This window comes from Ipomoea nil, unplaced genomic scaffold, assembly GCF_001879475.1.
Source record: "Ipomoea nil cultivar Tokyo-kokei standard unplaced genomic scaffold, Asagao_1.1 scaffold2826, whole genome shotgun sequence".
Taxonomy (NCBI): domain Eukaryota; kingdom Viridiplantae; phylum Streptophyta; class Magnoliopsida; order Solanales; family Convolvulaceae; genus Ipomoea; species Ipomoea nil.
In genome coordinates, this window is record NW_017619254.1 from 2,074,435 (window position 1) to 2,098,541 (window position 24,107).

At 34.1% G+C, this 24,107-nt stretch overlaps 3 protein-coding genes across 4 annotated transcripts; 2 read left to right on the forward strand and 1 right to left on the reverse strand.

Annotated features, from left to right (window-relative positions):
• Nucleotides 1-6,145: 6,145 nt before the first annotated feature.
• On the forward strand, nucleotides 6,146-7,750 carry LOC109158741 (tetrahydrocannabinolic acid synthase-like). Its single transcript, XM_019306640.1, has one exon. It carries the CDS (start codon nucleotides 6,146-6,148, stop codon nucleotides 7,748-7,750), a length of 1,605 nt encoding a protein of 534 aa, XP_019162185.1.
• A 3,879-nt stretch (nucleotides 7,751-11,629) lies between these two features.
• LOC109159141 (dol-P-Glc:Glc(2)Man(9)GlcNAc(2)-PP-Dol alpha-1,2-glucosyltransferase) lies at nucleotides 11,630-15,153 on the forward strand. Of its 2 annotated transcripts, XM_019307169.1 has the most exons (8): nucleotides 11,630-11,829; nucleotides 11,911-11,999; nucleotides 12,397-12,730; nucleotides 13,044-13,314; nucleotides 13,622-13,768; nucleotides 13,884-14,088; nucleotides 14,216-14,358; nucleotides 14,497-15,153. In XM_019307169.1, exons 1-8 carry the CDS (start codon nucleotides 11,740-11,742, stop codon nucleotides 14,754-14,756), a joined length of 1,539 nt encoding a protein of 512 aa, XP_019162714.1. In that variant the 5' UTR covers nucleotides 11,630-11,739; the 3' UTR covers nucleotides 14,757-15,153. The 2 variants fall into 2 exon arrangements, with proteins under 2 accessions (XP_019162714.1, XP_019162715.1); XM_019307170.1 differs by lacking the exon at nucleotides 11,630-11,829 and having other exon boundaries at nucleotides 11,920-11,999; nucleotides 12,438-12,730.
• Nucleotides 15,154-18,936: 3,783 nt separating this feature from the next.
• LOC109159140 (probable protein phosphatase 2C 4) lies at nucleotides 18,937-21,719 on the reverse strand. The gene is made up of 4 exons (XM_019307168.1): nucleotides 20,022-21,719; nucleotides 19,814-19,927; nucleotides 19,460-19,724; nucleotides 18,937-19,372 (listed from the first exon to the last, which is right to left on the reverse strand). The coding sequence occupies exons 1-4, from the start codon at nucleotides 21,396-21,398 to the stop codon at nucleotides 19,257-19,259; spliced, it is 1,872 nt and encodes a 623-aa protein (XP_019162713.1). The 5' UTR covers nucleotides 21,399-21,719; the 3' UTR covers nucleotides 18,937-19,256.
• Nucleotides 21,720-24,107: the final 2,388 nt, after the last annotated feature.

Consider the following 24,107-nt stretch of genomic DNA (forward strand, 5'->3'; position numbering starts at 1 on the left):
AAGAATGTCTTGGTTGAAATGTAGAATAACGAGTTTTCTTGTTGAAAAAACATAACAATGACGTTTAGTACCCCTATATGGCTATATATATTCTAGAACAAGTACTGAAATAATATAAATTTACTTCATAAATACAAAGTTGACAATTACTTTTCAAACATGTATAATGTTAAAAGTTTATACGTATATATGTTTGAGGATTTTCAGAGAAGTTGTTAGCTTTCGTACCATGAAAAGTAAGTATTTTGATAATTCTTCATCCTAGAAGTTGTTAAGGTAAAGTAGATTATTGCTCTGGACAGTTGCTATGAATTATTGAACCACATAGAAGTTAACTTTTCTGAGATCAACTTTTCGGATTAAATAACTCTTAATAAAATTTCTTCTAAACTTAAAACAATATTTTACTTCATAATTTTCAAATATTATTTTTTAAAAAATTGTACAAAAATATTATTTAAGTTTAATAACACGTTTGAAATGCTCAAACATACATTTATTATATAAATCTCCAACATTATACACGTTTGAAAATAAATGTGAACTTTGAATTTATGAAGTAATTTTCTATTATTTTTGTATTTGTTCTAGAAGATATCATGATTTTTGTTTTGTTTTTTTTTTTTTGTTTTGTTTTTTTGTTTGTTTGTTTTTTTTTTTTTTTTTTTTTTTTTTTTTTTTTTGGTACTAAAAGTCATTGTTATGTTTCTTCAACAAGAAAAAAGTATTCTACATTTCTCCCAAGACATTATATTCTTCTTAAGTATTCACAGAATCATGATTCAAAGTCGCCTCCAATTATTATATATTAACACTTCATTTCTCCCACCAATAAAATAAAACTAAAAAAAAAAAAAAAAAAAGAAGAAGAAAACTCCCTATTGCTTATAAGGCCACGACCAAATTTGTGGACGAAGTCATGTAACCAAAAAAGTCATATGTTAAAATGTTGGTGGAATACAGAATTTGTACATTGCATGCTAACTATTACACACTCAACCACTCAACGTTGAATTGTGAACATTCAATATATAAATTGTGAACATTTAGTATGTAAAATTGTGAACATTCAATATGTAAATTATAAACATTAAATATGTAAATTGTGAACATTCAATATATAAATTGTGAACTTTTAGTATGTATATTGTGAACATTCAATATATAAATTGTGTATTTTTTGACCCGGGTCAACTCGCTGAACCCGGGTCCACAGAATAATTTGCCATTAGAGATAAACTTATGGTCCTCTTTTATCAGCTAGAGTCACAGGACAGATTTCATCCGAGCTATGTACATTTTTAAATAACAATTGTGAATTTTTCTATAAAAAAAAAAAATAACAAGTATTCTCATATCTTTCTGTCCACATAAAATTAAATTGATACAAATAATATTCTTAGGATTTCTTTTGATGTAGTATTGAGCCATACTCGTAGTGGTCAAATCATGCGCACGAGTTTAAATTGATACAAATAATATTCTTAGGATTTCTTTTAATGTAGTATTGAGCCATACTCGTAGTGGTCAAATCATGCGCACGAGTTTTGGAAAGATTTAATTAGCTCATAATTCTTTACAATGTAGTATCTGTTCTATACTTTTTATACTTTCTCAAACATTTTTAGTTTCAAAGAAGCTAAGCCTCCACCAAGCCCACCCGGTGTCGAACCGATCGTTATGCGTTGGACCCCTGTGTCGAACCGATCGTTATGCCGTTAGGCACTGTTATTTCCTTCTTTTTAAAAAAAAAAAAAAAAAATTCAGACCGCTTCGTTATAGGAGTATATGTTCATAATTTTATTACTATATGTTAATAACTGTACATTCATAACTCCATAAATGTACGTTCATAACTCTATAACTGTACATTCATAACTCCATAACTGTACATTCATAACTCCATAATTGTACATTCATAATTTTCGAAGCTCTATGTTCATAATTTTATCACTATATGTTCATAATTGTAAGTTCATAATGTTAGAGCTCTTTGTTCATAATTCGATCAATAACTGTACATTCATAATTTCATACTGTAGATTCATAATCTCATAACTGTAGATTCATAACTCCATACATAACTCTATAACTGTACATTCATAACTCTATAATTGTACATTCATAATCTTCGAAGCTCTATATTCACAATTTTAAAGCTCCATGGTCATAATTTTATCACTATATATGTTCATAATTGTAAGTTCATAATGTTAGAGCTCTGTGTTCATAATTTCATAATTGCATAACTGTACATTCATAACGGCATAACTGTACATTCATAATTCCAAAAAAAATAACACCGTTAACGGCAAAACGCGTGCGATTTTTTTTTTAACTAAATGACGCGTTTTTTTTTTTTTTTTTTTTTTTTTTTTTTTTAAAACGACGTCGTTTTGGGCCCGTATCCACAATTCATTGTGGACACGGGTCCAGGGCATAATTCTAGTTCCAAAGAATCTAAGCCCCCACTAAGCCCTCCCGGTGACCATTCATTTAGATGGGTAACTGGGATGCCATCAAACTACATGATAATTGGCTCTTTATGCCCTATTATATTTATTGTTAAATAAAATATTGATATGAGGGGGTTAATTTAGACATGTCAGTCTTGATTTGGTAACCATAATGTTACAAATTTGACATACACTCAACATGAGCAAATTTAATCATAGAGCAAATTTTATATTTTAATTTTCACACTAACAAATTAAATTACAACATAAATAAGTAATTAACCTTATAGTGCTTAATCATATGAAAACAACATATATATAACTGAAGACCAAATAATAATTCAATATTGAATGTTGACATAAATTGGTTTAATTTTGACAAAGATGTTGAGCCTTTCATTACCATATTTGAACTAGTCCCTTTTATATTTTTTTCATTGAATAACGAGTTAACGACTGTGGATTTTCGCTTAAAAGGTGCGTTTGGAAACCTGAAAAATGACTTCTAGAAAATGTTTTTTGAGTTTTTAGTGTTTGGCAAGAGGGGAAAAATGAGGTCAAATGAAAAATGATATCTTAGTTAAAGGAAAATATGTATGTTTTGGGAGAAAATGACTTCCTTTTTTTTTTGGGAGAAATCATTTTCCAAGGGATGCACTTGCAAAAATTTTCGGGCCTAATTTTTTACGGGCTTTTGCGAGTCGGACCAGCAAACCCGCAGTCTAAGATTCATGCAACCATAGCCCGCTCCATGCGGGTTGGCGGCCGGTTCGCGGATTTTTTTTTTCAAAGTTCAAATATAAGTAAAGTCGATAAATAATATTAATTTTTTCGTGTTAAAAAATGTTACATTTTTAAAATGTTTATATATATATATATATATATATATATATATATATATATATCAAAAGAGTGCTATTCACATAAAGATTTTATCAAAAGTATCAAACAATTAAAATTTTAAAGTATTCAACTTTTTTCATTTTTCTACTCATTTTCTGAAAAATGAATCAAACACACAATGTCAATTTTCTGTTGTGTTACCAAACACTGAAAAGGAAAATGTTTTATGAAAAATGACTCATTTTTCAGAAGTCATTTTCCTACTTTCCAACCAAATCCTAAATCATACTAAGTTCCTTTGATGTTATGCAGACTCACATGAATCCGTGTTTAGAACTTTAGAAGTACCATATATAGATTCTAGAAAAATATTTTAAAAAATAATAACTGGACGTCTACAAATCTACAATATCCCAGATCCCTTTTATTTTTTCTTGGTTTGCACTTCATCAATTCCAATTCACTTTTTGAAGAATAATCAATTAGTCCAAAATAATCTAAACTTTTAAAAAGAACTAAAACATTAAAAAAAAAAAAAAAAAAAAAAAAACACACACACACACATCAATATTTCATTCAAAGAACATGTACCTGAATTTTTTATTTTATTATTATTTTTTTTTTTGGTGCAACGGCTGTTTGATCTTTAGTTATTTACTGAAGCTAAAATAATGGCATTATAATATTTTGTTATTATTCTTCCAAAAAAAATAATATTTTGTTATTATTATATAAACATTAAAGAAAATATAAGGAGGTGTAAAAGAATACTCCGTATTTTTATTGATAAATTGACTTTCTATATTTTCCATGGAAATTTGGAATAACTATATATTGTCAAGGACTCTTGACAAAAGAGAAATTAAAGAATATGCATTGTTTGCGTAGCTACTTTTGATTTATATATTGTTATATTTTTATACTATCAAGACAATTAACATTCAAAATCAAGACAATTAGTTTGAAACAATATTAAATCAAAATAAAGACTTTTGGAAAAATATATACATCACGTCAATATTCAAGTCTCCACTTTAATGAAGAACAATATAAGATATTCTTATTGACTTTTTGTTACATGTGACAATTTGTCATTAATTGACATTTCAAATGACAAAGGAAAATATTAATCTACCTCTCAAAAAAAATTAATGTAAAAAAAAAAAGGCCATCATGAAATGACAAAAAATTTGTTTGATTTTGATAGATATGATCGAGAAGCAATTCGTTTGATGATAAGATATGACAAAAAAAAAAAAAAAAAATTGGGCGTTGTTTTTATTTTTCTTTCTTTCCCTCTTTGTTTGTTTGTTTTTTTGATTTAGGGTTTAGAAAAATGTAATTTTGCATTATGCAATATGTGACGATTGAATAATTTAGCATTTAATTACTTTTTTATAATTGGTAAATTCATATTTCACTTAATATATTATTTTCAATAAATCTTTATCCTCAACGTCAGGATTGTTAACTCACACAGTCTTTCATTAACTTATTAAATCTGTTTAGCAGTTTAGGATTATGTAATTAAAATAATTTTTTTTTTGAAAGGTAAGTAAAATAATTTATTTTCACATTTAATAAATTTTATTTTCTATACACACAAAATCCTATATAAAATGTTTTAAACTTTTGATCTAGAGAAAAATTTACAAAAACTTTTCAGATGTGTATTTTGAGTGAAGCACGGATTATAACTTAGATGTGTAATAATCATGTAATTAGCGTTGATATAACCACAAATGCTAATCGTAATTATAGTCCACGACCATAAAGTTTACCAAAGCAGATCATTATATATTTAAATTCTCAAAATACATAATTTACCAACATGTATTTTTTTTTCCTTTGGAAAAATTTTCCAAGAAAATATGACGTATTCTGTGAAATCATTCCAAGTATGAAATTACTATAGGGAAAGAAAGCATGCGATGAGGAAAATTGTTTGTATGAATAAGCATGCATACATTGTCTTGTTTTGAATTAAGTAAATAATAATATTTAAGATAATTATTTGAAAGGGTCAAAATTACATAATTTGAAAAAGTCTAAATTGGAAGTGAATAGTGATATTTAATAAAGTTAATACCATCTAAGGTCCTCCGAGTATAGTGATTTTGCCACGTTTAGTCCTAAACTTTTAAATTAACCATCTATGGTCTTTCGACTTTCAAATTTAACCAATCCTGGTCCAAGTTAATCACCCATGGTCCTTCAACTATTAAATTTTAATCAACCATGGTCCTTTCAAGAGGACCACAACTGGTTAAATTTCGAAACTTGAAGGACCATGAGTGATTAACTTAGACCACGAATGATTAAATTTGAAAGTCGAAGGACCACAGATAGTCAATTTGAAAATTTAGGATTAAACGTGACAAAATCACTATATTCGGAGTACCTCAGATGATATTAACTGAATAACTGTATCTAATAATAATCTATGAACAAAGAGGCCGGCTGTGAGATAAATAGTCGTAATGAAGGAAATTAAACACATCAACTTGTAATCACTGTACATATAGGTCCAATAGTTAATTATCCACGGGTAATATAATTAAGGTTTCTCTGACGTTTGGGACAAAAGGTTTCTCTGACGTACTGAAAGCAGCAACGTAACTTGCTGGTGAAGTCTTTGTGTTTTTTTTTTTTTTTTTTTTTCTTTAATTCAATAAAAGTGGCGTACGTGTAAAATAAAATGTTCATATATAGTCAACGGCTCCCAGGCACCTAAAATATTATTAAATTAAAGATTGGTTCAGTCTCCAATGCCTATAAATATAATTCTCCATCGGATGGATAAATCATTATATTCAATAAGCAATCAAATCAGCTAAGATACGAAAATGAAAAGCCCAAAGTGTTTTGTCGTTGTAGCATTAATTTCCATTCTTTTTTCCTTAATTTGTTCCCCAGCAGCCTGCAGTAGCATTCATGCTGCAAGTCCTCATCAAGATTTTGTGTATTGTCTTTCCAGCAAGCTGAGAAATAATAATGCCACCTCTCAGGTACTCTACACTCCGAAAAGCCCCTCATTCTTGCCGATCCTGAATTTCTCCGCCCAGAATCTCCGGTTCACGGCGCCCGGAAGCCCCAAACCTGTAGCCATCATCACACCTTTACGGGAATCCCACATCCGAGCTGCAGTGATTTGCTGCCGGAAGTATAACATCCAGCTGAGGACCCGAAGCGGCGGCCACGATTACGAGGGCCTTTCCTATGTTTCCAGCCTCCCCTTTGCCATTCTTGACTTGATCAACTTCCGGTCGATCGAGGTTAACGTTGGGGAGAAGTGGGCGTGGGTCCAAACCGGAGCCCAGCTAGGTGAAGTGTACTATGCCATTGCTAATAAGAGCGACACTTTAGCTTTTCCGGCGGGGTTTTGTCCCACGGTGGGCTCGGGTGGACACATCAGCGGCGGCGGCTACGGGGCGATGATACGGAAATATGGGATGGCGGCGGACCACGTGATTGACGCCCGAATCATGGATGTTAAGGGGCGAATCCTGGACCGGAAATCCATGGGGGAGGATCTCTTCTGGGCTATCAGGGGCGGCGGCGGCGCCAGCTTCGGCGTGATACTCGGCTGGAAACTGGAACTGGTTCCCGTGCCCGAAATCGTCACGGTATTCACCATTAACAGAACCGAGGAACAAAACTTAACCGACCTAATCTATAAATGGCAGGTTTTCGGCAACAAGGCCGACAGAAACTTCTTCCTCAGAATCTTCCTACAAAACACCAACACTACGAATGGGAGAACAGTACAGGGTTTGTTCAGTGCACTATACCTCGGAAGCTCCGAAACCTTGCTACCTATGATGCACAAAGGATTCCCAGAATTAGGCGTGACAAAATCCGACTTAACGGAGATGAGTTGGATCAACTCCGTACTCTATCACTTCCCCGTCGGCAGTCTACTCAACCGCTCATTCCCGCTCAAACGGAGCTACAAGATCAAGTCCGACTACGTCAAACGCCCCTTAAACCACCAAGTTTTCCAAGGGATAATTGAACTGTTTAAAGAAGAAGACGTCAACGGGCCGCAAATGCAGTTAACTCCGTACGGAGGGATAATGGACGAGATTCCGCCGTCAGAAACACCTTATCCACACAGGGCAAGGAACCTATTTTTCCTCGAATACACCGTTGGATGGGACGAAACCGGCGAAGTGGCCGCTCAGAAGCATCTGTCATGGATTCGGAAGCTTTACGCTTACTTGGCTCCCTTTGTTTCCAACAATCCCAGAGAATCGTATGTGAATTACAGGGATCTTGACCTGGGACAAAACAATTTGGTCGGGACAACCAGCCTGTCTCAGGCAAGTTCTTGGGGTTATAAATATTTCATGAATAACTTCTATAGGCTTGCCAGAGTGAAAGCTTTGGTAGATCCAGATAACTTCTTCAGGCATGAACAGAGCATTATTCCACTTCCATCTCCACTTTGATAGAATTCATTGCCGGCGGGCACAACATTTAAGACTTTGCATTCTAGATACAATAAAATTATTTAGTTTCCCTATGTTTGTATTATTGTTATTGTAAATTTATCTTTTATCATTTATGTCAGGTAACTAGAATGACATTTCTTCGTTTGTGTATTTTAATGATCAATTATAAAGTTTTTTATTTCCATGTCAGTCAGTAATAAAGTTCTTTTTTCCCAGAACAAAAAAATACAAGTCACACTTTTATGTAGGTGGGACCGGTCAAATCTATGATAGTTATTTGTTAATCATGATATAAATTATAATATTTATCACAAAAAATTTAATAGCTATTTGAAATAATAAATCAACTATTACTTATAATAGATATTGTTTTGGAAAATTTTAGCTAGATTGATTCGTTTACAGTGGTAATATTCTTATTAATCTTCATGCCCTAAAAAAAAAAAAAAAAAAAAAAAACTTTATTGTTAAATAAACTAATTAGCTATTTGTTTGTCAAATTTAAAAATTTCTTATTACTATACGATATGGTTTTGTTCAATTCATACATATAGTATAAGCTAAATCGTACCGTTCATACTCTTTTCACGTGAGTCAAACTTTTTTTTGATAAATAAATTATATATTTTTAATAGATCTATGGAGCAAATTTTTAATTTTAATTTTCACACTAACAAATTAAATTACAACATAAACAAGTAATTAATCGTATAGTGATTAATCGAAACAAAATATAACTGAAGACCATATTTATAACTCAATATTAATTAACACAGTTAAACCCACTAATGACAATTAAAACTACTACTCCCTTTAATTCATTAACACAATGTAACTCACAACATTAAAACCACCAATGGACTAAAGAATGTTGACATAAACTCTTAGGGTTGGGGTTCAACATTTTGGAAGAATGTTGACATAAATTGGTTTAATTCTTGATGCATGTAAACTATGTGCCAAACACCTTGTGATTTGATGACATCGTTGTTGCTTTTTATATAGAAGGTTGCAGACTTGCAGGGACCCGATACATGCAGTATGTAGAAAAATATTTATAAAAAAAAAAAAACAATAATTGGACATCTACAATATAATATCCAAGCTCCATTTTAATTTTTTCTTGGTATGCACTTCATCACTTCCAATTCACTTTGTGCAGAATAATCAATTACTCCAAACTAATCTAAATTTTTTTTTAAAAAAAAAAAATCAGTATTTCAATCAAAGAACTTAGCTTGTACCGGATATAATACTGCTATATATAATCCGGTAATCGTTACATTGCAAAATCTTATACTATTTATCCAAAAGTGTCATACTAATACTCCATGAAAAACACCATATATATATATGCCACCTTCATTCTCTTGTAGATTTGGCTATCTTCTTCCCAATTAAAGCAAGTATTCAACCCCTGGTATATACTGATCGTATTCGTCTGATCCATCGAATTGAAGTCTCCTTCGAGGGCTCTTGAAGACGATAACACTGCCGCCTTTCACTTTGCTGGTGATTATTTGGTTTCTCTTTGGCGCAGGTGGACACGTGATCATCTCTGGGATTTTGTGCTTCAAAGAAGTTGGGGTTTTGAAGCCGTCATCGCCATCGTCGTCATCCCCCATTGGCTTTGAAGAAGAAGAAGAAGAAGAAGAAGCTTCAGTTTCCATCTCCCTCTGCAAATCTTGAAAATCTTGAAAGTCGAAAAGATGAGAGCTTTGCGTGATATTTTGACACCCTTTTGGATCTTCCGACGAGGGTCGAGCTGCAACTGCGGATTTGGTCTCTTCTTCCTGATTTTTCGAGGCAAAAACTAACTCTGAATTTGACATATCCGACTTTGAGGAAATCAAGATTGTGTGCAGAAATATATAGGAACGGCAATGAAATAAAGAAAGAAATCTGCTAGGGATGAGTGGTTTCAAGGGTGATGAATATTGGGTGTACTACTTAATCAATGATTTTTAAAGTGAAATAGAGAACAGAGAAAGCAGTTAGTTAGGGAAGGTAAGGTTAAGACTTTCATGGAACTGCAAAAGCAGAAGGATCCGATGCCCCTCTATTCAGATTTCAAAAGTCCCCCCCACCTTCTCTCTATAAATGTACTTTCAGTTTCCTAGGACATAAACCTGGCCTTCTCCAACTCATTACTGTATATATATTTTAGGCAAGAATTTCCCTTTTTTGTCTAGCAGGCTTTTAGTATCTAGGCTTCCTTTCCTAAAAAGGGAAAATAGAGAGTAGAGAATAAATTTATTTGTATATATTTTTAAATTTAAAATATAGAAAGTGACGAATAATTTTTTTTAAATAAAGAAAAATTGAAGTAAAGGTACTTAATTTATTATTACTTTGTTTCCTAAAGATGTGATTTTGTTTATTCTTTTCCTTCTGTTTGTTGTTAAATTGACTAAAAAAAACTTATATTTTTTTTTTAGTATTACTGACTCAGTTATATTGACTAAAAAAGACTTCTATTTTTTTTGAGTATTACTGACTGTTATATTGACTAAAAAAAATTCCATTTTTTTAGTATTACTGACTCATGCTCTATTTGTCAAACTTAGCTGAAAAGCTATAAGTTAGGAGCTGAAAGCTGAAAAGCTATAAGCTCGGAGCTGAAAATTGAAGAGCTGTTAAGCTAGCTGTTATGATTGAAAGTGTTTGGTATTAGCTTTTTGATAAGCTGATAAATGTAAAAAGACTAAGTTATATTGGCTAAAATAAACTTTCATTTTTTTTTTATTATTACTGATTCAGTTACATTGACTAAAAAAAAAACTTCCATTTTTTTTTTTGAGTATTACTGAATTGGTTACATTGACTAAAAAAACTTTCATTTTTTTTTAGTATTATTGCCCAGTTAAATTGACTAAAAAAAATTTCAATTTTTTTTAATATTACTGACTCAGTTATATTGACTAAAAAAAATGGAGTATTATTGCCCAGTTAAATTGACTAAAAAAAACTTCCATTTTTTTAAATATTACTCCACCTCCACTGAGACTCAATCTCATGATCTTCCATATAGGAGAGTCATTACATATCATCTGAGCACAAGGTACTTGACAAATTATATGGAATGTTAAAATTTATTATCGTGGCCTTTATCTTATTTTTATGGTAATTAAGTGAAATTAAAGCTACAATTATGCACATACATAGCTGTTCAATTTTTAGAGTGCATGACACCATATATTTTTTTAAAAAATTATTATACAAACATTGTTATTTTATGACATCCAAAATAATACAACTAGGGTAATTATTATTTAATATTAATATATTGAATTCCTTATTTTTTTAAAGTAAAAATATAAATTCATTAAGTCAAAACTTAAAACATCACCAATAAAAAAAAAAAAAAAAAAAAAAAAAGGGAAGAATGACAAGCTAGTGATTTCTCGAGCGATAGCATGTACAATTTCATTAGCATATTGTTTAGCAAAATGCCAAAATAGAAATAGATATGACATTTAACTACTTGCTTCTTTAATATCCTCAATGAGCGTATTGAAACCTGAATCAAAATTTTTTATATATATATATATATCATGATAAACATGTTGTTTGTCCATCTCCACATTCATACCATAAATCATCGGAGAATGGGACGGGGATAAAAAATGGGGTTTGAATTCTAAGACGGGAATGGAGACCCTATTCCCCACTTTGTCCTGCCATGTTGTCATCTTTAGCTATAAAAAGTGTAGAAACCTAATGTATTTTCTTCTTAAAAAAAAAAAAAAAAAAAAAAAGATTGACAAATGAGTGAGTCAAGATGGTAAGTACAATAATACATTATTTTGACAAGTGCAGAAGGGTAAATTAACACGGAGAAGTGTATAAAAGTTTAAAAGGATGAGAACGACGTCGTTTTGGGCTTGTCTTCTTCCGTTCTTCCAGCTTTGATTTCTTCAATTCCCAGCCGAATTGCCGGAACTTTCAGGCTCGCGGCTGTGGAGGAAGGAAAGAGGGGAGAGGAAATGGGGAAAATCAAAGTCTCACTGATTGTAAGCTTGTGGGTGATACCCGTATCGATTCTAGTCAGTCGCATTGTTCCGGAGCCTTACATGGTACTGCTTCTTTTCCTATAATTTTCTTATCAAAATCATGCACGCACATACATGCTGATTTATCTGAAATTTGGGTTGCAGGATGAGATATTTCACATACCTCAAGCTCAACAGTACTGCAAAGGGAATTTCAGGAGTTGGGATCCAATGATCACCACTCCCCCTGGCTTGTGAGTCTTAATTTAACCCTTAATCTTGAACCCTATGGATTTGGCAATATATTCATACTTTGTTCTGTGTTGAGTTTTTCTTTCCATATGCGGAAGGACTGACTGATTGGTGATTCAAAAATTTATTTGGTTTTGAGACTTACAAGGCTCATCTAACTAAACCCCCATTATCTAAAACACAAAAGTTTTTATCTTTGTGTGGAATGGACCCAGTAGGAGTGTTTTATAGGAAGCTACAGCCTGATAGTATCACATTACTAGAGTACTTCACAGTCTGTTTTTGCCACTCGTCATTGAGAAAAAAAAAAAAAAAGTAAAGTGAAATCTGGCAGTGATTATATTTGCTGGTAATTATTTTGGATGCAATAAGTGACAAAAAACTGATGTATTTGTGCAGGTACTTTGTTTCACTTGCTCATGTTGCCTCTCTGTTTCCAGGGCTATTCTCTATGCAACTGGCCTCATCATTTTCAGAAACTTGTTCCACTCCAATTTTGCGCTCCATCAATGGTGTTTTGGCTGTAATTTGCAGCATACTTGTTTATGATATAATCACCCATCTATCGCCAGGTCTTAGTGACAGGAAAGCAACTCTTCGAGCAGTTGTCTTAGCTTTGTATCCCCTTCATTGGTTTTTCACATTTCTTTATTATACTGACATAGCATCACTAGCTGCAGTACTTGCATCATACCTTTTGAGTCTCAAGAAGAATTATCCATTCAGTGCATTGGTAAGAGGATAAAGTTCATATGATTTCTGATGTTACTACTTTTTCAATGTCTGAAAATAATCTGTATTTGTTTCTAGCTTCTAACTTAGGGAATTAGCCTTTCATATTTGAATTTGAGGATAAAATTAAAAGATCTATTATAAGTATGAATGTTAATAAGTATTCCTGTTTCATTGTTGAATGTCTGAAAGTAATGTCCACTTATTCCAAGACTCCTACATCTGCAATTAGTTTTTGACTCTTTTTGATAATTTGATTCAACTATAAAAAGGCTTCTTCTAAGTTCAATTTCCAATCCATCTCCTCTCTGTAGCTCGGTGCTTTGGCTGTGCTTGTACGACAAACAAATATTATTTGGGTGCTATTCATAGCATGCACTGGGGTTTTAGATTTTTGTCTTGCTCATCGGAAGGACAACATGGTGTATGCTGACTTCAAAGTAGTTCAGGAAGACACTTTGTCATCCTCTAGTCAAAGTTCCACCATGGGCTCGAACGTGAGAAAACGAAGAACTGTTAGTCATGCAAATAGGAAAAGCCATTTGAATGGCCAAACAACTGCCAGTTCCACACACCATATATCAGGTTAGTCAAATTATTTCAGTTCTTATGATTCCATTAGAAGCAAGTTTGATTTTAGATGCTAGTTGTGAGAATTCCCTGATGAAATAGCAAACTTCTAGCAGTGTCATTTATCATTAGATCCATTTCTATAAAATCAATTAATTTAATGTTGAGTGTTGACTGATGGTGTCATGGTGGCATTTCCTTGTCATGTTGAATTTCAATTGTGAAATTTTTTGAACAACTGCATCATGTAGGTTTATGTTTATCATTTTTTTTTTTTAAATTTTTTTTTTCCACTTCTGACTGTTCTTTTATGGCTTTGTAGAACATACAGAGTTGTTTGATGAGATAAGGGAAGTTATTTCATCATCATGGAAGATGAAGTGGGATCTTTTGGCTTCCTTTAGTCCATTCTTTATAACTTTGGTGGCTTTTGTCACTTTTGTTTATTGGAATGGCAGTATAGTTCTTGGTACCTCTTTGTCTAAACCCTTTCCCTATCTGTATGAATTTTAATTCTATTTCTATACTTTTTTTTTTTTATTTATTAAAGGATGAATTAGTTCCATGCTGAAACCTTTATGCAGGTGCAAAGGAAGCTCATGCTGTTTCCCCACATTTTTCACAAGTTCTGTATTTTAGTTTGGTTTCTGCCATTTTTATGGCACCTGTGCACTTCTCGTTTAGGCAATTTATACTGCTAGTTCAGTCATTCTGGAAGAATAAACTGATCAGCCTCTTTAAATTGTCCGTGGCCTTGGCTGCTGGCTTAATCTCTGTGCACTTTTTCAGGTAGGTGAAATATTTTTTTATACATCAAAGTAAATTCTGGACTCTTCTTCTTTTGACTAGTTTCCTAAGAGTCACTACATGTATGACCAACCAGTAATTATTGTGACACATTTATTGGTTGTTGCAGCATTGCTCATCCGTATCTCCTGGCCGATAATCGACACTATCCCTTTTATCTTTGGAGAAAAGTCATTAATCGTTACTGGTTCATGAAGTACCTTCTTGTTCCAATTTACAGCTATCTGTGGCTTTCGATCTTGAGTATCTTAGGTCAGTTAAATTCTCTGATATAACTTGCTTGTACTTACTGCAGAAGAGGAAGGGGAAAAGTGCTATTATTTCTAGTTTTTTCTGGTAAATGTTAATCCCCGCTTTTTCTTTCTTTTCTTGATGTGGTATGATTGGCAGTAAAAAGTCAGAAGAAGATATGGGTGGTGGCATACTTTTTGGCTACTGCTGCTACCCTTATTCCTGCTCCACTGATCGAATTCAGATACTATACCATTCCATTCTTCTTCCTGATTCTCCATTCCCATGTTAATGATGACAGAAGTTGGATTCTGATGGGGTTGCTGTATGCTGCTGTTAATTGCTTCACAATGTTCATGTTCTTGTTTCGACCGTTTTCCTGGACCCATGAACCTGGTGTACAGAGGTTTATATGGTAGCCAGATCCTGAAGAGTTCAAATGGCATTTAACCAAGCATTTTATGTTGTTAGACATCTGCTAGCATCATAATCAGTGGTCTATCTTGCTTTAGGATGCAACATCTTGTTCCCAACTCCACACTGGCAAATCTGGTCTTCAACCATCAGTTTCTTACTTCTTCATTAAATGTAATTTGGTCCTATACTACCAAGCCCAAAGTGTTTTTGTCTAAAGGGGCATAGGGAAAACAAATAGTGAAATCCGGTTTTGGCTTTTCTTCTTTGTTGGGACAAGAAACTAATTGTATCATTACTGAAAATTTTGTCTTCATTATGATATGATTACTATAGGAAACAAATCTCTAAGCTGTGCACCAGTCAGATTTAACTTCTGATTTCTAATTTGGAGGTCTCATATCTTTTGGACACTTTTTTAAGAATTGGCAGACATCCCTTTTGTTAAATTCAATCATTTGCATCTGTTTTGAATCAAAAGTTTATGAAAATTGTGCAAGACTCCCACTTTTTCAGATTGTTAGAATCCATGAGAACAGTTCCAGCATTATTTGAGTGCAGTATACTTGCGTAATTTTGCTGTCTTCTCTTGCAGGTTGCTTTGCTGGATGTCAGTCAGTTCCAATGCACTATTGACTTCTCCTAGCAATACAGATATGAAGTTCCTTGGATGATGTAAGTTTCTTTCTCATTTAGAATGCCAAGTAAATGTTTTTATGCTCAAAACATAATATATTTCAACTATCATACCCTTTTTTTTGGTCAGGTCATGAGGTTTCCTGAGCAGGCCCTAACTGTAGGAAACACCTTTAAGCCCGTACCATACTCAAACTAATCTCCATTCGCACCGGACCGGCCCAATTAAAGGGCAAAGTGCTGGCCAGATTGGTATTTTCTATACGACAAGGGATTCGAACTCCCGACCTCTCTTAAGGGATGAGAGTGCACGGTCACTCATGCCAACCAAGCTAGTTAACTATCATACCCTTTTAAAGTCTAAATTAAAAGTTGTATTCAGTTAGGTTTGAGAATATACAGAAAAATGCAGAAATGCAGCATTGTGCAAATTCTTGCATTATACATTTCCAACCATGCAGAGGCATGCCATTCTCCCTTATACTTGTTTTTACGATATCTCATTGAACCACAATGAACTACCTATAACTGATGGCTGTATTCTACTTGAACAGAGTCTCTGGATACTGAACTGCTGGATTTCACTCGGGATGATATATAGATTGCCAGTTCTTGCAGTCACTGATCTTGACATCGCCTCCCTGACCGCTAAGCCTTGATGATGATAAGTATGCTTTCACGTTATACTCTATGGTGTTGAAAGTTGCACGTACGTTCGTGTGACATCGTGTCAGGGTTTGGTACTTCTTACTTTGATCCTAAGAATATACCAACTAGGAATTGAATTTTCTTGAACCACCAAAAATCTCCCAAAATATTGTCTGACTTTCACAACTTGCATGCCTAGAAATGCATTAAAAAAAAACACCAATTAGGAATGAAAGCCTTCAGCTTACCAAGAATATAGGTTGGGGAAGCAATTCATTGGTTGGTCCCATGCATTCTCTCTCCACCTTCTCTTTACCTAAACCCCTTGTTTTGATTTGGTTCATGTTTAATAATGAATCTAATCCATGTGTGTGATGAAATAATACTGTTTTTTTAATGTATATTTGTGTATTTCAACGTTGGATTCGGTCAATGTTTTTATTGTCAACCTCAGAAACGTACGTGGAACCAAATCATCTAGAAAGAAAAGAAAAAAAAAATTCTATTAGTTTGGTCTAACATTTTGTCTAACATAACATGTTGTCACAAAAAGACGGTGATTCAAGTCCGAGGGATCTGAGTGGCTTAAGTATCCTGGATTAAAACTCAACTGAATTAATGCAATTTGCAAACGGAAAAAATAGTCACTTTTTGGCTAGTAGGATGATTGTAAATCAGTTTGAGTTTAATTTGGTTATATAAGATATTGAGTTATATATATAGTACAAAAATTAAAATGATTAGTCTTATATAAGACGGTCTCATATGAGACAATCTCAAATATGTAATATTTTTTAACGAAAATGCAATAATTTTTTATGGATCAACAAATATTGCATTAAACTAGCTTAGTTGGTGTGAGTAGCCGTGCACGCTTGTCATTTAAGAGAGGTCGGGAGTTCGAATTCCTTCTGGTATGACTAGGACCGATAAGAAAAAAATAAGACGGTTTTACATAATTTTTTTGTAAAATTAAAAAATAATAATGAAAAAGAAAAGGGTTGCTGACCGACATATATAGATTAATAATTAGGGGTAAAAATTTGGAGGATGGTGGCTGTATTAGGCAGAAATGATCGTCGCCATCAGCTAACTGGTTCCAATGGCTGCCAGAAGAAAATGTAGTAGTAGTAGTTATGACAGTGATAGTCCAAAATATATAAATGGACCCCCCTATTATTCTATATTTTTGGGCATTTTATTTGTTAGCAATAAAGACAATTAAATAGGGTCACGAGATGTGAGACGTACCAAAACCACCAGCAAATGTCACACAACTCACATGTTTTACCTTCTTTCTTTTTCCACGTATCTTACTACGTTTTATATTTCATGTTCATGTATCTAATTTCTTTAGCTCTCCCTTTCACAACTCCATTGAGGCATTGACTCAAAACCCACCTTTTATTTATTTTGCATATAACATTTGTCATTTTTACCACTATAAGACTAATCTTGGTCCGCTGCATGTCATGTCCTTATAGATACATTAGTAATTTACTTACTATTTGTCTTAAGTAGTTAGATTACCTTTTACTAGGTATACCAGTATATGTTGTCTATAGTTGATCGGCTCAAATCAAGAAAGTCGATATACAATTTACACAGAGAGTTCAAACTTAGAACATTAATGGTTACTAAATCAATTGTCCTGCTAACTTGGTTGGGATTTATCTCCATTATTATTATTTTCTTTTGTTCACGTCATGGGACAACTAACCACCCAATCAAAAAAAGAAAATTTTGCTAATGCAAGGTTTTTGTCTGATAGTTGATAGTCAACTTTCATTATTAAAAAAAAAAAATTTGAAGGGAAAATGCCTCTTTGATTAGACCCCCTTATAAAGCAAAAGCTTACATCCTCACATGATTTGGTATTAGACTATTAAAAATGAAAATAAAGAAATAAAATAAACACAATAAATAATATGAAATGAGATTATATTAATCCTTGACTTAAATTAATGTGTATTATATACATCTAGACACATGATATAATATTTCATTTTTTTTTACTTTAATTGAGGGTGGAGAAATTAAGTTTGAATATTAGATTATGTCTGCAAATGTGTATTTTATTGAGTTATTGCATGGGTCGCTATCTATGACTTGTTTGAACTCCTCCTGGCTAACAAGGTTTAAGTTCAACTTAAAAATGGATTAGATTAGCAAAATGATAGTGAAGACGCGTAGAAGGTTAATGGAAAATGATGAGCTTAATTGACTAATGCCTCAGTTTTTACATGCTGGGAGCAGAATATATGATTCAAATCTTGAAATATCTGTTTTAATGGGGGATTTCATTTCTACTAGCTGGCTAATAGAAGTTTGACAAATATGTACTTGTCACATAAGACCTAAAACTCTCTACCTATTCAATTACCTCAAAAAAAACAAAGTCAAATGTTTCATCAGAACAACCAGAAGGTGATCCCAATATATGTTTTGTTTAGTCAGACAGTTTGGCCTACCATTTATTATACATGGTTGAAAATTGGGGAGTTGGGCATAATTAGTAGTTTTACTTCTAGTTTATGACATCAAGATTTGATTGGTTGTTTGAATCTGAGAACCAAACAGATAAACATGGAAACAGGAAGAATTCTATGACAACCCAACCAAGTTGGTCAGATTGTTAACTTAGTAACCAGGTCACAAGTTTGACCCCGACAGAACTGCCTATTAGCCTTTTTGGTTTAAGCCAATCAGCTATAGACAACCTAGGCTGGTTTACCTCCTTGTGGTCCTTCGCCAGCAAGGGTCACATGGTGATGTTTTGTGGCTGTGAGTTTCACTCGTCATCCAAAAAAAAAACATCTAGGTTGGAGATACTGTGTTCATTGTTTTCTTATCTGATCTTGTAAGATTCAAGGAAGAAGAATAAGTAAGGCAAATGGGGAATGGAAGAGTAAACAAAACCAATGAATTTCAACCATTTGGTTAAGTTATAAAGCTTTGTGGATGTATATCTCCCTTTGGTGATATGTATACAGGGGGAGGGAGTGGCATCTTTTACAAAGTGTTTGCTTTCCTATGTATATATAACATCTGAGGGGGGAAAAAGGGAAGGGGTTATTGGCAAAGTACAATCCCCATATCAAGAAACTTAAATCTCTATCTGAACAAAAGCTCAGTCTACTATGAACACTACTGCAAAAATGGGGTCAAAAGAAAAAACAAATCAATTCTGATCGAGATTCTATCTGATCTGTATGTCGAAACTACATGGATGATTGCCATAACTTTCCTTCGAGAGAAATAACAATAATGGAGACATCATCATGGTACCTTCTTCGTTGCCCTTGTGGTATATCAAGCAACTCGTGGAAGTCCATGCCTGCAACATTGAAACACAGGGTTAGATTATGTTGGCTGCTATAGTTATGTTCTTGACACATATATATGTATAGTTAGTAGTCCTTACCGGCTTTCTTAGCAGCTCTGAAGATTACTTCTTCGATTAGATGCTGTGCGGGATCTCCATCAGGGAATATAGACATGAATGTCTCGACTTCAGAGACAGCTTGCGCATTAGTGAAATACTGGTAAAGTCCATCCGAGGACAAGATCAAGAACTTGTCTTTTGGGCCTAGTTTGTGGTGGTGAAGTGAAGGTAGACAATTTATGTATGGAGAATTTCCTTTATAGTCAATTTGGAAGGCCTCGAGAAGTGCATTGTTCCATTTTGGCTGTAAAATACAGATGAAATGATAGAAAAGGTCAGCATATGCAGAAAATTTAAAGCAATCACTCTATATACTCAATATTTATTGCATACTTGTTTGAGATAGCCTGCCCCGAAAGCTCGGGTAACTTTCAAGGAACCTTTGACTCGACCATTCTTGATTGCAGAGGAATCATCTGGATGTTCCCTCTTAATTCTGTTCACTTCCTGCAAACCACAAAACATGTTTAAGGTTTCACATATATGGACAATGAATGAGACTAATAGTAGGCGAAATGATTTAAGGTTTCTTTCTGCATACCTCTTTAGTAGAAGTGCTGTGATCAACAGTGAGTTGGTGTGATGACAAATTGTGTTTGCGATCAGACATAGCTCTGTATAGGGCTTCGTCGCTTAGTGTCTTCCCTATCGAGTGATCACACTCGGGTTTTTGAGCAAGAACAGCTCTACTATCCCCAACATTCATCAAGTACACATCCTGACCCTTCATCAGCATCACCAAAAGGCATGAACCCATTAAGGCTAATTCAGGGTTCTCATTTAGCATCATATCAGTTATCTCCAGATAGCTTGCCTCGGTTTTCCTCAACCCCTCGGATATCGCATTCAAGACACTTGAGTGATTGGTATTTGCTCCCATCCCATCTAGCTTTAGGTTATTCAGCTTCTCCCTGAACCTTCTTAACTGATCAAATTCTTGATTCTGAACTTCAAAATCCTCATTGATATTCAAATTCTCTGAGGATTCTGGCTTTTCATTCCATAGTAAGCCCTTGAGTTCCTTGAAGACATTTGTGTAAAGATTTTGCAGTAAAAAGTCAGTGGCATCAGGGCCATTGAAACCATCATAAATCCCAACAAAAACCAGATCATGTTCCTCAGAGATCACAACATGAACTCTGTCCTCCCCAGCTTTGCCCTGGGCCCACTGCACATTTTGGCCCCTAAAGGACTCCATCCCATCGTCTTCTTCCTCAGCTATACTTGCTTGGCTGCTTAAACAATTCCCAGAATGGCTCTGAACTCCATAGCTATTCTTGATTTCATTATCTTTGAAATCTTTGGATAGAGAGTTTGATAAAACTTTCTTGAGCTTATGAATAAATTTCCATTTCTTGGATTTGGGTTTGTACCTTTGGACCTGATCATATTGATTCTCCAAAGGGCCTGAGTTGATGGGGCCGGATAAGAATCCACCGGCAATCGGACCGGAAAAGAACCCGCCCGCAATCGGACCGGAGCCGAAGGCCGACACCCCGGGAATCGGGCCGGACCGGACTGAGGCTATGGAGTTCCGAGGAATTGGGTGCAGAGGGATGGAGGAGAAGAACTGGGAGCTCTCGAAAGCCGAAGCCTTTTCGTTGTAGGGGCCGAGGTCGACGAGGGCGGTGGAGAGAGGGGTGGAGGTGTTGGCGGAGATGGAGGCGCCGGAGATTATGTGAAACGCCGTAGTCATGGAGCTGTTGCTGGTGATGGTGGTGGTGGCGGAAGAGCAGGAGTCGTCGGAGGAGAAAGGTTGCGTCTTGGAAGACGGGTCCGGCTTTATGTAGCAGAAGGAATGCCCCAGCCCTTCATCCAGAGGATCCGACAGGTTGACGGCGATGTCGTGCCGCCGCCGGGATATTTCTCCGGCATCTCCGGCGAAGCAGTGGTTCAGTCTTCCGATTCCGTTGCCCATCTCTCCAAAAACCCAGATCAAAAAATCAAAAAATTTAACCAAAAAACAACTTCTACAGCTGATTGCTGCTCATTGAACAACACCCAACAGAAAATTAAATCTAAAGATTGAATCTTTAAGAGAAGTTAACCATTTAGCCTCTATGTATGAATGTGTCTGTGTGTGTATATATCTCCAGTAAACATGAACGCCTGTAAAGAGAGACACAGAGAGAGAGAGGGAGTGGAATTTGAAGGTGTAAAGGCTTTAGGATTTAAATTAAATTGGGATGAAGGTGGTAAAAGTAAGTGGAGATGAGAACAAGATGAATGACAGGGGGAGAGAGAGAAAGGAGTTGACTTTTGATATATAAAAAGTTGGAATAATACTCTAATTTAATTTCCCATTTTATTCGATGCCTTTTGAATGTTGGGTTTTCCCTTTTTTTATTAATTTCGATTGCTTAGGGGTGTTGACTTTGACATTAATAAGGTTTGTTGATGTTTTGAATGAAGCGTAACCAAAGCGTGTGGATGTGTTACCAAAAGTCAAAAGCCCCAACTTGAGTTGATAAATAGGGAAAATGTTTGGGGCAATTGGGGGTTATAAATTTGGTCTAGTCGCCATCAAAATATTGATACGTGTATTTTAAAAGTTGACATTTACTAATTATTTTCGTATTCAATCAATTGATGTCAAACAAATTTTGTCAAATATACAAGGTGTTTATATCCATTTATCATGTTTTATCACTGTCAAATAAAAATTAAGGACTAGATTTAATCAAATATACTACATCTAAGAAATGGAAGCTAAGAGGGTCTAAATTCTTTACACGCCAAAATTCTTATATACTGTTGCGATTCCTTATGTTAATTCAAGATGCGTTATATTTATAGAGAATGTAGGATAATAGAGTTAAAGATTTCCTTGTTAATATGGCACTCCTTCAGGTTCAACTGTTCAAGATCCATGGATACTGTGTGTGTATATAGATTAGTCTTTAGGTGTGGACGTGTGGTTTAATTGTGATGATTAATTTTATTAGCCCTAAGTTACATGCATACCAAAATATAGAGTAAATACCAGTGGACATCCTTCGACTTTTGTGGCACTGTCACTTTTAGTCCTCACCTTTTAAATCAACCACTTCTAGTCCTTCTACTTTTTGTTTCTAACCATCTATGGTCCTTCCGTTACACTTGGCCATCTAATGCCGTTTTTTCAAGGGCAATTCGGTCCGTTCTTGAAATTAAAATTACCTGAAAATTAGGCATTTTAATGAATGCAAGGCGGGTAATTTCTTCCAAAAAAAAAAACTTAATACATTAATTATGAAAGGACAGAATTGCCCTTGAAAAAACAGCATTAGATGACCAAGTGTAACGGAAGGACCATAGATGGTTAGAAACAAAAAGTAAGAGGACTGGAAGTGATTGATTTAAAAGGTGAGGACTAAAAGTGGTAGTGCCACCAAAGTCGGAGGATGTCCACTGGTATTTACTCCAAAATATATATCAATTCTGAGTGTGTAACAACATATTTTATAGTCGTCCATGAGCATGGATGATGATTGTCCACGGTATTTGGTAAATCATATATATATATATATATATATATCAATACATCATCCATCTGCTGTATTAATGTTTTGACTTACCTGCCCGTATGGGTAGCTTAACTGGTCATAGAGGTGAAACTTTGGAAGAATGACCAGGGGTCGAGTCTCACCAGCGGCAGTGTAGGAGCAACCTCTCAAAGTGAGGGGGGCTCCTTGTGTGAGCACCGGTCTAGCCTCTATGGTTCATGTTCAGTTGAGTCATCATGGTTTACATCCTCTCAAATGCTCTGTTGGGCCGAGGTGTGGGGGTTGAGGTTCAACCTTTTGGAAGAATGTTTTGACTTACTCGCACGGGTTTAACTTAATGGTTTAGTTGGCTGTATTTAGGGAGAATAAATGTTTAGACTCTCAAACAAATTGTGGAAAAATATAAGTAATTGACTTTTGGTTTTTAGTTAAGTTACGTGCGTGACAGGTATTAGAATAATACAGTTCATTTAGCGATGGAAGAGTATACAATTCAAAATTGAAAATATATTCCAAGGCTGCTGCACACCTGACATTTCTGCATCGGGTCAATCATGATTCACTTTCGACTTTATCAAACTTCAAGCTTCAATTTTATTTGCCAATACAAATTTTTACTAAAATCACTCAATAATATTTATTATTTAATATATTATTAATTTAGAATAACTTTTTATTGACTATCGATTTAATTTTATAAAAGAACTAAATACTAAAAGAATTATATAATAATAACATTTCAGGTAATAAATATTATATACGGAGGAGTAACTTTTATACAGTAATATAGTATAGTATGACTATTTTGAATTAGAACTTCTGTATGGGTGATAGTCCAAAAAATCCTTCTGTAATAACGTGTAGCATATTTTTTTAGTTGATGTAACAGTTTGTGCATTTATTGGTTCCATGCTTTTTATTTCATAATAATTTTTTGATATCTAATAATTATATTAGAAAAAAAAAAGTTTCCCTGGTAGAATATCAATTTCTATATATTACAAAAGCTTCGCTTTACGTAAAAACAATTGTCCACAAAATATTTCTTTCTCCAATTTGTTTGTATTGGGAGTAAACAAAATTTTAAATTGTCTCAGTATTAATTAAATGGGAAATTGATTGTAATAGGATCTATGATTAAA